Consider the following 16496-nt stretch of genomic DNA (forward strand, 5'->3'; position numbering starts at 1 on the left):
TTATTGCTAAGTATTTTTTTTATTTTACTTCGTTGTTTTATGCTGTGAGCCAGAGTCAATTAAAGATGGACAGCATTACAATAAATAAATAAATCATAGTATGCTTCTGAATTGTCTGGCAGGATTGGGCCTTGTTTTCCAGTGGTTCCAGTTCTCCTTATCAGGCCATATCCAGAAGATAATGCTGGGAGACTACTTGTTGACACCTATGTCAGGGGTAGGCAACCTTGGCTCTTTTATGACTCGTGGACTTCAACTCCTAGAATTCCTGAGCCAGCTATGCTGGCTCAGGAATTCTGGGAGTTGAAGTCCACGAGTCATAAAAGAGCCACGGTTGCCTACCCCTGACCTAGGTTATTGCTTTCCAAAGTCCCTACAAAATTTCTTGTCCATCACGTTGATCAACATTATCAAATTTTCCTTAAGTTCCCTGGTGCAATTTTACAAAATCCAATATTTGTGTCTCGATTTACATTTATGTAAGCTAAAAGCATGCGTGTACGTGAGCCTACTTTGTCACTTTAGCATCACAAGTTGACTTTAACTTTCATAGAAAGGAAGCCATAATTGTGCAAGTGTTTGTACTTGGGTTGTTTATGTTGCACAACAAGCTGCATTTTTTAAAAAATATTTTCACTCTTGGTTATTGGTGTCAGAGTCTTTTTTAAAATGAGTGTTGTCAAAGCGGTTGAGAAAAATAATGTGGTCTACCATACTTCACTGTTCATACCATCGGTACTCTTATGGGAACATGGCTTGATGGCTTCCCTCTAGTCTAGGAAAGCTGGCAGATAATACACTTCTCAGGTTGGTATGCAAAGTGCCATAGTTGGATATTTCAATCTGGATCTATCCTGGTGACTGCTTAGGAAACAATCATGTGTTCCCTGGGAAAGCATTAAGGAACCATTAACTATTGCGCCCTCACTCTCCTTTGAGATTCAGAGCGAATAAAACCAAATATAGGTGAATCTTTACTTCCTGCAATCTGTCTTTACAGCTTCAATATGAGAAAAGAATTGAGGAACTTGAACAACTGTTGGCATATAAACTGCTGAATGAGCCTCAGAAGCTTCAAGACAAGTCATCCAGCTTTGATCAGGAACTGTGTAAGGTCAATGAAGCCCACCAAGAGACTGTTCAGAATCTCCAGGCTGAAATCAATTCCCTCCGAAGCCTTGTAGCCCAGCTAGAAAGTCAGAAGAATCCACGAGATGACGATGCAGATCTGCAGTCACTAGAACATCAGGTGGAACAAGCTCGTGCAAAAGCCCAGTTGGTTCGGCTCAATCAGGAAATGATTGCCAAAAACAGGGAGATAAAAGATCTCACCAAAACTGTTGAACGGCTTCAAAAAGAGAGGAGGAGAATGCTGTCCAGTTCAAATTCTGGAAGAAAGCTTGATAAAAAAGGAATGCTGGAAAAAGACTCTGGGAGTCCTGAGAAAAAGGTCCCCAGGAATTTAGTGTTTTTTCCTGATAATCTCAAAGATAAGATATACCAGCCCGATGTCTTTGCTGACGCTCACATTTCAGAAGTCCAACAAGAAAATGCCCACCTGAAAGAAGAATTGGAAAAATTGAAACTGGAGCTAAATGAGGAAAGGATAACATCTCAATCAGCTCTGGCAAATGCTGAAGAACTTATGAGAAGGTAATCTTTTGATGGTCTAGAGTTGTTAACACATGCCCAGGGCCATTTATTCCTGTAGAGTAGTAGCGATTGCTGATTTGAAGTCTTGCCCTTCTCACGAGTGCATTCCTGGAAGCCTGTTCATTAGAAACAGCTCTCCTCAGCAGGGCCAGATTAAATTAAAGTTTTTCCTTGCAGTTTAAGTCAAGCTTCCACTGGCATTTGTTGAATTTTTCCCATTACTTTTTATGCAGTGATGTGAGTTACAAATACAATCTAAATTACAGTTGTATAGTATTATTTGCATTCTACCCTTAAATAAATTATGGAGTTTGACACATGATCCTTGCAGTTAATTGGACCACTAGAACAAATTTACAGATTTTTAAAAAAGTGTTATTTTAAAAAAAAATTAAACAAGCCCTTTTTGATCAGCCAGTATTACATAGAATCTTTGAAATAGATCTATTGTTAGAATAGAAATCATACATATATTGCTTTTCCATACAATGAATAATATTTGTTTAGTGCACAAACTATTTCATTTTGTAAAATAAGCTCGTTTATTTCAATTACAATTGATAGAAATGCCACAGTTCATTTCCTTTTTGGCTCTGTCTTGATCCTCTTTCCATTGTCAGTAATAATAATGCTTGTACTTGCTTTATTAGAATTAAAGATTTAAATATTGAGTTCTTAAGATTGGTCCTAAAGCAGACATATTTTTTTCTCCTTTCTGTCCCCAGGAGTCCCCAACCCCCGGGCTGCGGCCCACTATTGAGCCATTTGGTACTGGGCCACGGAAGTATGCATGCATGCACACATCTCCACGTGTGTGAGCAGCAGGCAAGCGCATGCATGCGCAAATGGAGCTGCACATGCAGGCACTTGCCGGCTACATGCATGGGACCATCCCCTTTCCCTCGTCCCCACCGGAAAGCCAGGAAGATTGGGGAACTCTGCCCTATCCCTCATGTTTAAGAGTGGTGTAAAAAAAGAACAATGGGAAGAACAATTATGGTTGATTTACAGCTGCAGAAACATTTGAAAAATATAGTACATACAAGCCAGATAGGATATTCGTATTATTTGGAAAGAATTGGATATATGTAGGTTACTACCAACACAGCAAAGAGTGTTACTTTTTTTCTGTGCTTACAGGGCAAAAGAAGAGTTACAAGGTCATATTGCTACTCTGAAAGTATCACACCAGAAAGAGCTGGAGAGAATTCTTTGTCAGCAAGCAAGGGAATATTCTATTTCCAAAGCAGCAGAACTGAACAGCAAGATTTCATCTCAAGAGGTAAAATTGGCCAGAGAGAGAGAGAGGTAGACACACACACACACACACCACAACATACCCCTACAAATAGACACAGGCCTACACAGAAAGGCCATGGTATATTGTATCTTGCAGACATATTTGCCATTATAGCAAGTAGTTTTTTTTCATTCCATGAGCTGTCATAGAAACCATTGTACTATATATTTGTCAATCCTGCCCCAGCTTGGTCCTTTAAGTAAGAACGACTCTCAACGCCATTCGGGGTGAAAGGTTTACTTTCCCAGCCATGGGACCTTGAACATCCTTCTCCCTCGCCCTTAGTTCATAGTAGACTGGCAGCTAGTGAATGCAAAGTGCAGGCGTAAGATGGCAGTTCTGACAATATTACTCTGGATGCCATGTTTATGTAAATTATGTGTTTACACAATTTGTAAAACTAAGACATATACGAAGGATATTCTTCTGCACTTTGTCAGAAAGAACAGCAGAGATCGAGTTTTATAGCAACATTTCACTAATGGACTGAAGATTAATAATGTGGATGTGATTGTACTTAAAAGAAATTCCAGTTAGAATACTGAGCAAAAAAAAAAGAGTACTTCTTTTTGACTGACAAGCTGGTCATTTTATCATGCCTGGAGAACATGTAAGAAAGCCAGAAATTTCTGGGTTCAAATACATATAATGATAATTTTATAGGGCAGTCTTCAACTGAAGCCAGAACCTTTCATTCTGGATTTAATAAACAATTAGAAAGAGCCATGGAAGATTGTTTTTATATATGATTACTGTTGCAAGACTATTATATGCACAAACATGAAAGATTCTGAAACACCCATAATGGGAGAACGGTTTATGAGGATAACAGAACTAGCAGAGATGGCAAAATTAATTTGATTACAGAAATATCAATAACTACATTTTTCAGTGACTGAAACTCCTTGTGAACCTTTTGCTGAAAAAGAGAAAAGTGAACCTATGATTTATGGGTTTGTGTATTGATTCTATATACTTTATTAATTTCTGCCTCCATGTCATCATCCCATTTCAAAAACTCTGTTATGAATTTTTCTAGGGCAGTGTTTCTCAACCTTGACAATTTTAAGGCATGTGGACTTCAACTCCCAGAATTCCACAGCCAGCATTGCTGGCTGTGGAATTCTGGGAGTTGAAGTCCACATGCCTTAAAATTGTCAAGGTTGAGAAACACTGTTCTAGGGTTTGAGGATTAGAAAGGATAATTTATGGAAAGAAGGAAATGATGATATAGCCTTAGAGAGGAGTAAAATATAAATGCATGTACAAGTAGTATCCAAAAGATTAGAAGCCATTTCTTTATAATCTTTTTTTCCTTTTCCTTTTCTATTTCTTTTTCTGTTTTCTTTCTTATTCAGTATATTTTCTTTGTTTTCTAATATTTATAGTGTTTTAATCTTATTAAAACTTTCTTCGATAAAAATAATATTTAAAGAATGAAATTGAAACAATTATTTGCATGTTATCTGCTTTTAAGTAGAACAGCTAAGGCAACACAATTCTCTCTTGTCTAGTCCTAATCAATGCAGATTCTGATTACTGAAGTGGATGGGCCACACACCATCATATCTTTAAAGAAGTATGTCATATTTTAGAATAGTCTAACCATCAAGAATATTTATGTCTTCCCATAGAGCCTTATTAAGTACCTTCAGCAGCAAGTTCATGGACTGCAAAAGGAGGAGGGAGCCCTTGCAGTTTCACAAAGGAGGGAAGCCATTCTTCAGAAGGAGGTAAATTGAAATCTAAAGTATTTTAAGATTATTACAGCAGTTTGTAAATTCGGTTTATTTCCGAACTGCCCTCGTAAATTGGTGCATTTTACGCAATAGGTCTTGATAGCATTTTATCATGATTGTGATATCTATACTCTGACTTTTATCCACCTGTTCTTGCCTTGTATGCTGGCTTCAGCATTTGTGCCAGAATACTTTAAACCTATTTGATTAACTAGTTCACCAGTTTGTTATAATTCAAACTGGAGTGAGAGTGGTTTATTCGTCATTTTCACTGAACGCTAATGGCATCAGATGAAAGTTGGTACATAGGTAAGTAGGTAGGTAAAGATGATAGATAGATAGATAGATGGATGGATGGATGGACGGACGGACGGACGGACGGACGGACGGACGGACAGACAACAATAGCACTAAGACTTATATACCGCTTTACAGCCCTCTCTAAGTGGTTTACAGAGTCAGCCTATTGCCCCCAACAATCAGGGTCCTCATTTTACCAACCTCGGAAGGATGGAAGGCCGAGTAAACCTTGAGAATTGAACAGATGGATGGATGATAGAGTAGATAGATGAGATAGGTAGATATAATGGAATAATTTTTCATTTTAAAAATAGCTATTTCAAAGAGAATTTCTTGAAAAGGATACAATTTCTGTGGTACTACTCTGGGAGGGGGGCGTTGTGTATGAGAAGTTCTCAAACGTTCAGCCTGCCCCATGTTGTCTAGAATATTGTACCATCAGACTTAAATTACAATACCCTGCATGTCAGTAAGCCCTACTGAAAGCAGTGAGACTTATTTTTAAATATGCATTTCTAGAACTGCAATACTTACCTGTAAATGTGCAGATATTTCTTAAAACTGTAGAAAATATTTAATAATTATAAAGTATTAGTAAGTTTAGTCCAGTAATTAAGACATCAGTACGTTCAAGTTCTGCCTTAGCCATGACAGATGGATGACCTTGAGAGAGACCTCTCTCTCAGCCCAACTCACTTCAAAGGGTTGTTGTTGTGGGGAAAAATAGGAGGAGGAAGGGTTCTTGGGTATGTTCATTCCCTTACGTGTGTGAAAATAACAATATACTTTTAAGTTCTTTAAAGAAAAAGCAGTGCAAGCACTATGGGAATCAAATAAAACAGAAATAATATGTGTTATTATTTATATATTATTTATATTATTATATGCAAATACAGGTAGTCCTCAATGTATGACCGCTGTTCGCAGTCACGATGGCACTGAATGAGAGGGGCTTACATAGTTGTGTCCATCACAGCTTTCCCATGGTCTTATGAACACAATTTAGGCACTGGCAGTCGGCTGTCAATTACAACATTTATTTATTTATTTATTTATTTATTTATTTATTTATTTATTAAATTTATATACCGCCCTATCTCCCTTATGGGACTCAGGGCGGTGAACAGGCGATACTAAAAACCATGCCCCAGTTGTGCATTCACCATTTGTGGCTTTCACTGCCAGTTTACAATAAGCAAAGTCAGTGGGGAAACCAGCAAGTCACAAATGGCAATCGTGTGACTGCAGGATGCTACAATCATGTGAGATTTGCCTAACAGTGGCAACTGGGACTGCTGCAATTGCCATTTTAAAATGGCACAGTCATGGTCCCAGTTACCATTATTAAATGAGGATACATGTATGTATTTTGAGTAAGTATAGCAGTGCCGGCCCGCGGGCCAGATGCATCATGGCGAAACCGTGCCCACCCCATTGCCAGCAATGGAAAAATAGTCGTGATACATTGTGACATGTCACATGACATTGCGAGTTTGACACCCCTGAAGTATAGTAAGTGTATGCTGATACATAGAAGAGCACAAAAGATAAATATAAATGTTCCGTCCTTTACTCTCCCAGAAGTAGAATCATGCTTTTATATAGTTGAGGCAAGTTTGTATAAGCGAAATAATTGGATACTTCTTAATCAAATGCTGGATCATTACATAAATTGCCCTTCCAGATGGGAAAGTTGTTGGAAGAGCTCAAAGTAGCTAGAGAGAATCAGAGTCCTGAGCTGAAACGCTTTTCGTGTCTGGAACGGAAAATAAGACAATTGGAAACCAGTTATGAACAGAGAGAGCAAGAACTTCAGCAGGTAAGAAAACAAGAAATTATTAATCTTAAAATGTAAATATTTTGAATTTTATAAGCCTTTCAGAATCACAGCAAATATTTTCTGGCTTCAGGATTCTAACCTGTTGTGAAAGCATGCAGATATAATTAATTTGTATATTGAAAAATCATTAAAAGTATTATGGGTTTACGGTGATATGCAATAAACTGCTCTTACTGATAGAATTCCTTCTATCAATGTAGTGGAAAGACGTTCTTCACACTTCCATTCTTCATCTCCCAAGTAGCTCCTAAGTTTGCTTGGGAAGAGTTAGGAAAGCTCCCAGGGCAGCCTTGGGAGAAAAACCAAGGGAAAATGGAAGGTTATCAGTGTCGCACTTAGTAGTCCCATGGCAGCAAAAAGAGACTGGTTTAATTACAGTCTTCTTCAGTGTCTGTGTAATCTACTTCCAGACAGTAAGAAGAGGTTATTTAAAAACGCAGCTTGGATGGAGAATGCTGCAAGACCCTTCTGATTCTTTGATTTAATGTAAAGGTTAAAATATTCAGTTATAGATAGCCTGCAGCACTGGATTCTGAAAAAGGAGTAAAGGATTGAATTGTTGCCAAGCTCCTGTGAGTCAGCATCTGCCCTTGCAATAGGGTGGACTATGGCTTCAAAAAGGTGTTTTATTAATCCTCCCCTACCTCCTTAGACACGAGAAGGGGATTAAGGCCTTTCCAGATGAGAAGTCAGGAGTCAGGAAAGAAAGCCTCCCTTGCCACTCCTTGCTAGCGCTGGCTCTGCCAACAGAACCACAGTCTTTTCTCAGTTCTAGCTTCTGACTAAAGAAAACAAATCATTTGTGGCAACTGTTATAAATTTGTTAATACACGTCTTCCCTTACCCAATTTTGTAAGTTCTCTTCATAATGAACAGTCTAGAAGTAAGGGCTAAAAGCAATTCAAAGACTGTTTCATAGAATTTTTTGCACGAAGAATTAATTCTCAGAATTACTTTTCAGGGCCATTTCACATATAACCAAGTTGCTATTCTTCTGGAATCAGTGGGCCACCCCATCTTTTTCATTAGACAAAGATACTCGTGGGCAATATCCTTCAGTACGCATGAACTGAATTTATTACAGGTCATAGGTTTCTTTCAGAGAAACATCCGAATAACATTTTGAGTTTACCTCAAACCCCATGGCCTGATACGGTGAGTGTATCTGAGGCATCTCCCTTAGTGCAAGAATTTTTTTTAAATTAAACTTTGCCATAATTGCTGTAAATGCTCTTAAGAATAAAACAGAGTTGGAGATATTGATGAGCATGTGTTTTGAAATAACTCTTCTCATACTCTACAGGTAATACAACAAACAAGATATAATGCAGAAGTCGAACATCTTCAGGAAACAGAGAAATGGAGGAAACTTGCTCTGTTGAAGAATCAAGAACTGGAAAAATTTCGCGTTGAACTAGATTCAATGTTAGACGTTCTACGGCAATTGCAGAAACAAGGTGTTGTTATAACACCAGGTAGCTCAAATGTGCCAGAAAATTATTGGAAGATTTAAACATCTGAGTTAATCAGAGACTGAGAGCTCTAATAAAAATAGAAATATGCTGAAATTCCGTAAAGGTACACTGGTTAGTGTTTTTGACTCGGTCCAGATTTCTGCTGTAAAAATGGAGTTGAATCTAGGATTTAAATCTGATTTTTTTTAATCCTTTAAAAATGTCATATTTTAAAATAAATATATATTTAGTAAATATTTTAGTAGATGTGATTAGATTTTTGTAAACATTACCAATTTTTTAACCTTACCAGAGTTCTGGGAAGCTTGATGACAGAGACAGATTGTTCAGCAACTGAGATGATGAGGCACTGGTCACCATAGGGACAGAAGATAATGGTTGCTTTCACATGTCTTGCTTTTTTATTTTAGTCAGCAAAAAAAATGATTTCCAATAATTGCAGTAAAATCTCTGAGGCATAATTTTCATTTCTGAAAATATTTAGTGAAAAAAAAACCCTACTCAGTTTTGTAATCTCTAATTGGATTCTTGCCGTGTGTAGTATCATTAAATGCCTGATATCACAGCTGGGTTAGCTGATTGTGGCCTAATCTACTTCCAAATTAGAGCACTTAATGGTGGTATTCTGAATGGATGTGGAGGAAGAATAGAATAATATCTTCCCTTTTTAATTGCATAACCTAGACCTTTATGGTCAAAGGCCCACTATGTAAAATTATGTAACTTAATGCAGTTCATTCAAGGCAGAAACAATTACTGCAGTCAAAGTCTACTGAATTAGGGGTAAGCAGTTTTAAGACTGCTAATATCAAAAGGTCGTATAACGATACTGTTTTTTGCATTTTGGGCAAAGAATAGTTAGCATAAGAATAATTCATAAAATATTCTTGAATCTTATTTGGCTTTTAGAAAATATTTGAAAACTGTTGTGTTGGCTATGTTTTTCAATAACAAAATATCCACTTTCTTTATACCTGCTCTCCTGAGAGACAAATTTTCCTTTTACAGTTCTTTCCCGCTTTGATTATGCTACCTCCACATTCTGATGTTTCATAGCTCTCCCCTTACTTTAATGACCACATTGTCAATCAGGTGGTTTTTCTTCAAGTGAGAAAGCAGGACTGAGCCAGAATTTCTTCAGGTTCCTTTAGAACAGAGGTGTCAAACTGCCGCGGATGCGTCGTGCCAAAACTGCACCGGCAATGGAGAAAAAGTCGTGATATGTCACAACACGTCACAACACCCCTGTTTTAGAGGGAACCCCATCCTTGCCCCATCCTGCAATCTGGGATGTCCCTCCTAGAGAAAAGCAACCCTCTCCTGTTGCCTCCAATGGTAGAGGAGAAGGAAAGAGAGAGGCAGAAGCCTTCAGGGAGGACATGGCCACTGTCTTTGGAAAAGAAGAATTCTGCTCTTCCCCACCCCTTGGTCCATTGGCAAGAAAGATGGAGTAACATAAAGGAAGGGAAGAGATTCATGGAAAGATTCCAGGTAATGCTAAGAGCAAGCAGCATTCCCATTAAATGGGAAAGGAATGATATTAGGACTGAAGTATGGCCAGATGGTGTTGATAAATGAAACTCATCCAGTTGTTGCATAGAAGCAACAGCCAACACAACCTTAATGTTAGGTGGGAAGTAAGTAGGCTTTTCAGGATTTAGAAACTGCCTCAGTGACAAGGGGTTCAGTTCAACAAGCACTTCCAATGGCTGAAAAAAATTTTCTCAGTGGACTCAGTTACAGTGGTGATGAGTATGTCATTAAGGGACCTGAAAGAACTGGTTAGGAATAGATTGTCTTGGAGAAAATCTATGCTGTCACTAGGGATCAAAATGACTTACATACATATCAAAGAGCAAATGTGAAGTAATCTATCCTTCTAAGGTGTGTTGAATTACAATCTCCCAAAAAAAACTGGCATTCAGACCTGTTTGATGTTGAGAGCCAAGTGTGACCATCATCTTTCTGGTCTAGCTACATTCTTTTTTTGTAATGATTAAATGTGATATATTTCATTATTGATCAGAGTTCTTGGCATGTTATTTAGTCAACGTAAATGCCACATTTCCAAGGCAGTGTCATTGACTCCCACTAGCTTGTAGCCTTAGGGCAATTCCACATTGTAGCATTTTGTTTCTTGTCTACTAGGTTGATACCAGCTGGATATGAAGCCAGCCTAACCACTGCGTGGATGCTAAATTTTGGCTAAAATGCCAGCCAGGTGTTCTGTCTGCCCGTGGTTTCCTTGGCTCCAATCTTGGGATCCCTGCTTTTTTACCTCCATCACTCAGAAAGCAAGAACCAGTCACTTTTCATGGGTGGGTCTTTAAAGACAGATGGTTTCTATCTGCATAAGTAAACAATACCCAGCGTTACAGAATCATACATTTGGGAGGAACATTCAAGGTCATCTAGTCCAATTTCCTGCTCCTTGCAGGAGCTTCTTGCTCACAATAAGTCATTCATCCCCCCCCCTTAAAGTACCAATGAGGTGAGGAGAGCCACCCTTATTTTACCATTATTGTCATTTAAGCCAGAAGGGATTCCACTCAGTTTTTAGTTCCACCCAAAGAGATACTTCCCATCAGCATTTGGTTAGCAAGACCTACTAATAGAATGTCAACAAGCCAAAAACATAACAGAATTCTAAACTGGAAGTCCAGTATCCATTTGTGATGTTGAGAGAAGGGAGGGGATTGAGGGAGAATTATCCCTCTTATTTGTTTGTTAATTTAATATGCTATCCATTTTGGCAGCTTACAATAAAAACATGAAAAATTGGCAAAGAATTTCAATTTTGTTCTTTTTGCTTTTTGTGGTTAGGAAAAGGTTTGCTTGTTCCTTGCTATACTTGTTCCACAAAAGATTGTACTGTGGGGGGGGAAGAGTTAAAAGAGGCATCAGTTAAAAATCATTACATAGCCACAAGAGCGCTGACTTTAGTTGAGAAGTGCATAAACTTATAACAATAAATCCATTAATTTGAATCTTCATGTATGGATCTGGTTTTTCACACCTGATATTAAATACCCACAGAGGATCCTGCCCTCCTATTCCCACCACCACCAATCACTCCCTGCCTTCTGTCCCTCCATTTCCTTGCTTTTAGTTCATTGTACATCTCTACCACTTATTTTCACCAATGGAGCTCTGGAAGGAGCAGTTAGTAACAGAAGTTCCTCAAGGATTTTGCTGCAGATGATTTAGGCAATTGAATGCCAGGTCACTTCAAGCCTGGCACTCCAGCTCCACTCTGATGGGATGAACAAGCAAACAGGCAAGGAAATAATCATGATTTCACTTATCTACCAGCAAATGGTTAAAAAGTCAACAATTCACCAGCCTGCCAGTAGGGTTAAAGAAAGAGTCCATTTTTCATAGTCCTACTTATCAATGATGTTGAAGAAACCCATGTAATGTCTGAGAACAGTTCTCAGTTTGACACCTCTGCTATAAGTTGTAATTATGCGTCTAGAGGGTTTCTTAATTCTTTTTTAATAAAAAGTCAAAAGCTGTAGTCTGGAATAAGTACAATCTTTGTTTTATTGCTCGTAGTTTCTTTTGTTGGGAATATCTGGTACAGTATGATGGCTGCTAAGCACAGTAACAGACATCCATCTATTCCTATAAAGTAGGATATGACTCTAAGACATTGAAAACTAGGATTTCATAAAAACATTTGATCCCATCACATCACAGTACTTTATAAATGCTAGCTTGCTGCAACATTACCTGCATCAGTGCAGAAGAGTGAATGCAAGCACTTAACACAGGCCTTAAATCGGTAATGGCGTGGTGATTTATTTCCAAATATGACTGCACCCAATTTCTTCAACATTAGATTTTTCTACTCTGATGTTTAAATTCATATGTTCTAAGAGAACTGTGGAATTTAAAGACTCCAGACAAGTTGATAGAACACTTTTGTTTGTGTAGAGCTTAACAGAATCTCATTGCAACTTCAAACTGGTTTTTCTAAAGAAAAAAATGTGTAAATGTAAAAACACGGAACCTTAAGAACCCACGGGAAATGCATTCCAAACCAAACCCACGTCATGCACTAAAGCATGTTTCAATAGCCAAAGTCCTAAAACCCATAAAAGTAGGATGAGATGGGAATGCAAGAAAAAAAATATTCTCTTTTCATAGACATCCAAAGAGAGTGATGCTACTAGCTTGCAAGCTTAAACATTTTGCTCAAGTTTCTTTAGTCAAGAATCTGGCAAGAGACTTGACTCACTGGTTTGTTCTCCAAAATGATAGATGGCTCAGAAATTAACAAGTCATCTTCACCCAGAGAATCATAATTCACAAAGTTAGGAATGTTGAATTTTATATGACAGTTCACCTCCTCTTCCAGTTGTCCACCACTCTCAATTACTTCTTGAAAGTGGATGCTAGTGTCCTTAACTGGCACCTTATGACACTGCTTGGTTCTATCCATGTCCTCCAGTTCATTGATGTAGCAATGGAGAAACAGTTGCTGAGAAAAAATTTGCTCAGAATCCAAGTCAGCTACAAAGTTGTTTGTGCAGAGTCTTTTCTCAGAAGAGCTTATACGCCTATGAAACAAGGAGTGAGGAACAATGGATAAGAAATTTAGTATAGTGCCATTTATGTGCATGGTGTGAAATAGGATATGCCAAAACAGATTTATTAATGTTTGTTAATTAATTGGAATTATTCACTGCCATTCTTCCAGGAACTCATGGTGGCCATATCACATTCTATCAAGGTATTGATTTAGCAGCTAACCAGCTTATGTAATGTAAGATTTAAGATGGGAATGAGTCAGCAGGGTCTGTGTCTCTTTAAGAGCCTTTGTATAAAGGGAAGGCTCCGCTGATGTGTTCTTTCTCTTCCATTTCCTGCTGTAACTGTGGTTTGTTGGATCCTGCTGTATTAGCACGTGTATGTATATTGTTCCTAGTGTATGATATTGTAGATAGTGTAAGATAAACCACCATTTAATATAGACCACTGTTTACTGTGTTTACTTCTGGGTTATCTCGCGCACCCTCTAACACATTCCCTTCATTTTTCCGCTAACAATCCTGTGAGATAGGGGGTATGCTAAGATGGAGGGATTGGTCCAAAATGTCAGTGAACTTCCATGGTTGAGGATGAACTTAAAAATGTCCTACTTTAACAGTAGTTCTCACTTGACATATACTCATTCAGTGACCATTCAAAGTTCTGATGATGCTGAATGAGAAGTACTTATAATGGGTCCTTGTAGTTGTGGCTGTTGCAGGGCCCCTGCATGATCACCATTTCCTTCTGGCTTCTGACAAAAATCAGTGGGAAAGCCAGCAAGAAATCATAGATGGCGATCAAGTCTGTGGAACATTGCAACTGTTCAGTATTTGCCTAATGATGGCAACTGAGATTGCTGGAACTACCATTGTAGGGTGGCATGGTCACATGATATGCCTTACAATTGCGCTGCTTAGTTACACAGTTCCCAATCCCAATTACAATTGGTAAGTAAGGACTACCTGGGCACTGAAAATCGATACTATTTCTCAAATATTATCGATACTATTTCTCAAATATCGATATTTCTCAAATATTATCAATTTGCAATTCTTAGCGTTCTGAGTGAAAAGTGTCTTTCTTGCTCAGCTATGCCAACATCAGTAATGTGTTTCAATAAATCCTAATAACCGAGGGCAACTCTTACATTCTCATGTAGAACAAAGTACATACATTTGTTATGAAATATTTAGATTTAATTGTGAACACGTAGCGTTTCTGACACGAGCAGTATATTTGGGGGAACTCTTCTTAAATAGCAACACAAATTGGCTATGTGGTCCACAGAAATATAAATCTCTGAGTGAGTCACTTGCTCAAAAAAGGTAAGCTAAAAGAGATGATGACTTTTCAGTGCCCGCAGGAGGACTTACTCTTGATGTGGTACTCCTGTCTTGGTCAGCAAGGTCAGCACGAAGAACATAAAAATGACAAACACAGCAAGGCCAACCCAAAATCCAATCACAATGGAATCTATAATGGAGAGGGGAAAAAACTGATTTCAAAATGTACATCTTAAAAACTATAATTGAGAAGGAGCAAAAGAGGATTTGGACATAGCAAACATCCAGCTAAGACTTACATTTGTGAGCTTTGAGGTCTTTAAAGGAGACTGGGCCATATTCATAATATTCATATTCCCACGTATAATCAGAATGAGATAATAAGGCATGTTGGGACGTTTTGTTGGAAATATAGTGAGGTTCCGTCATCTCCAGCCTGTCAATACATAAATGAGATAAGCTTTTGCAGAATAACGCAATCTCAGGGTCAACCTGCTTTATCCTATGGTATCTCATATTTCTATCTACTACTCGCAATGACTGATAGCCATTCTATCTTATTGCAAAGATTAGGGTTTAGCTACCTCTTTCCAGTTTATTGCTAACATAGCTAAAATTGGCAATGTCTTAGCCACAGAATAGGTGATTCCCAAGGCCAATTTTATGTCCGAAGTGAGATGCAGATCAGTGCTCAACATATAAAATTAAATGCCATTTTCATTCTGAGTTGTGAAGAATTTACATCAGCCCTTCAAACTAGACCAAATCAGAAAAGAGACTATTCACAAATGAATCTTGATAACCCGACAGAAGTTCTCTCCTTTTCTCTTTTGCTGTTTTTTTTACTTAACAGCTGAATGATGGACTATGCAAAGTTAGATAATTGGGGGTTTTTTTCTACTAGAAGATCATCGAATATTCTAGTTGCAAAGTTGAGCTTCTGAAATTTGATAAGCAATTATAATGCTCAGCAAGGGGGGGAGGAAAAAAACATAGGTGGAAGGAAGAGGAGAAGCAGAACAGGGCAGATCTTATAAGATTGTCACAAAATATTTGTGCAGTCTCATTATCTATTTCACAGTTTTCATCAGAGACAGGTTCAAGCGGAACCCGTTCAAGTGAAAGAGAACTGTTGGAGAAAAATCTAGAATTATTTTCTTCTCTGTAGGCATCTTTCTTCTTTAATACAGCATCACCTCTTTTTGTATCTCAACCTTTTCCTTTCATTGATTCCTTATTCCACTTCTCCATATATTAGATGATCTTGTCCTCTTTTCCCAACCTTGCTTTAGCATCTTATAGCAACTTGCTGTTTGGGAATAATTACTACTTGTCTTCTTCAATGCTATCTATCAACTCAACTACATCTGAGAAAAATATATGAAGAGCAGATTGGGTCAGAGGGAGTCCTTATATTCTAACAAAATGCACTTTTGCAGAATACAATTATACCCAAGCAAAGTAAGAATCATCTTATTTTATTGATCTTTTTCACAATTTTGAACCACCCATCTCCCTCAATGCTTCTGACACAGCTTCTTTCATTGTCTATATTGGAAGCGTATGCCCCCAAAGAATGTCAACTAATCATATGCTGCCCTGATACAGGGCCCCTCATGCCATCCAATGAAGAAAATCTAAATGACAATTTGCCAGCCTTCCTGCTAAATATATCTGTGTCGCTGTGGCACAACTATTTTGGAAGATATGCTACACAATGACTTATCAAAATAAATAGAGAAAGGTGTGCCTTCATGTGGCTTGACACTGCTCCTTCAGCAATGCCCATCCATTTTAATAAGAGTCACCGAAGAGGATTTGCTTATGTATTGTGGTCTATTAACTCAACCTGTCCATTTCTTTTTCTGCTACATTTGATGGCACCCCATATTTATCCTAAGCCTCTTGTATATATATATATATATATGTATGTTTTTCTGCAGATACAAAACAGAATCCTGTTGTTCATATGAGTTAGCATATGAACAACATAGTGTGATAAGGAAGAAGAAGGTGGTAGGAATAAGTCAGAAATTTGCCGTCCTGAAGAATCTATGGATTCTTGCCAAAGAATAATAATCAGGCAGATGAAAAATAGCATTACTCAAAACCAAATAATGAACCATCATGGCAATATCTCATCCACAATCAGAGGCTGCAGGACAGCTAATAAACTGTTCAGACAGCAAGCAGTAAACTCTTTATTAACCGCAGCTACCACTATAAAAACTGAAACCTGAGCGTAAACTACACTGCAGTAGTTCAGATGGGATGGTAGCAGAGCTAGAATGTTAGTTCAAAAGGGAAATAAGATTCCCTCTCAGGTGATATGAAGCCACAATTATCCACCTCCCAAATATAATCCAAGTT

At 38.0% G+C, this 16496-nt stretch overlaps 2 protein-coding genes across 2 annotated transcripts in view; one reads left to right on the forward strand and one right to left on the reverse strand.

The window, feature by feature from the left end:
- The window catches only part of CEP162 (centrosomal protein 162), a 42777-nt gene extending 34300 nt beyond the window's left edge, over positions 1–8477 (forward strand). The window contains exons 24-28 of the mRNA XM_015825215.1: positions 1001–1653; positions 2794–2935; positions 4588–4686; positions 6677–6811; positions 8136–8477. Of these exons, the coding sequence (XP_015680701.1) occupies positions 1001–1653; positions 2794–2935; positions 4588–4686; positions 6677–6811; positions 8136–8345 (1239 nt within the window). The 3' untranslated portion in view covers positions 8346–8477. The remainder of the gene's footprint in view (positions 1–1000; positions 1654–2793; positions 2936–4587; positions 4687–6676; positions 6812–8135) is intronic.
- Positions 8478–12514: 4037 nt separating this feature from the next.
- Positions 12515–14570, reverse strand: MRAP2 (melanocortin 2 receptor accessory protein 2). Its single transcript, XM_015825216.2, has 3 exons — positions 14426–14570; positions 14217–14316; positions 12515–12869 (listed from the first exon to the last, which is right to left on the reverse strand). The coding sequence occupies exons 1-3, from the start codon at positions 14553–14555 to the stop codon at positions 12515–12517; spliced, it is 585 nt and encodes a 194-aa protein (XP_015680702.1). The 5' UTR covers positions 14556–14570.
- Between the last annotated feature and the right edge of the window lie 1926 nt (positions 14571–16496).

This window comes from Protobothrops mucrosquamatus, unplaced genomic scaffold (assembly GCF_001527695.2).
Source record: "Protobothrops mucrosquamatus isolate PMUCROS unplaced genomic scaffold, P.Mucros_1.0 scaffold2549, whole genome shotgun sequence".
NCBI classification, from domain to species: domain Eukaryota; kingdom Metazoa; phylum Chordata; class Lepidosauria; order Squamata; family Viperidae; genus Protobothrops; species Protobothrops mucrosquamatus.

Bases quoted from the DNA above. Each gene is read 5' to 3' on its own strand.
- MRAP2 (XM_015825216.2), bottom strand. From the start codon at position 14,555: ATGACGGAACCTCACTATATTTCCAACAAAACGTCCCAACATGCCTTA. The intron at 14,317-14,425 runs GTAAGTCTTAGC...TCTCCATTATAG, and splicing joins AGACCTCAAAGCTCACAAAT to ATTCCATTGTGATTGGATTT. The intron at 12,870-14,216 runs GTAAGTCCTCCT...CTTGTTTCATAG, and splicing joins ACAGGAGTACCACATCAAGA to GCGTATAAGCTCTTCTGAGA.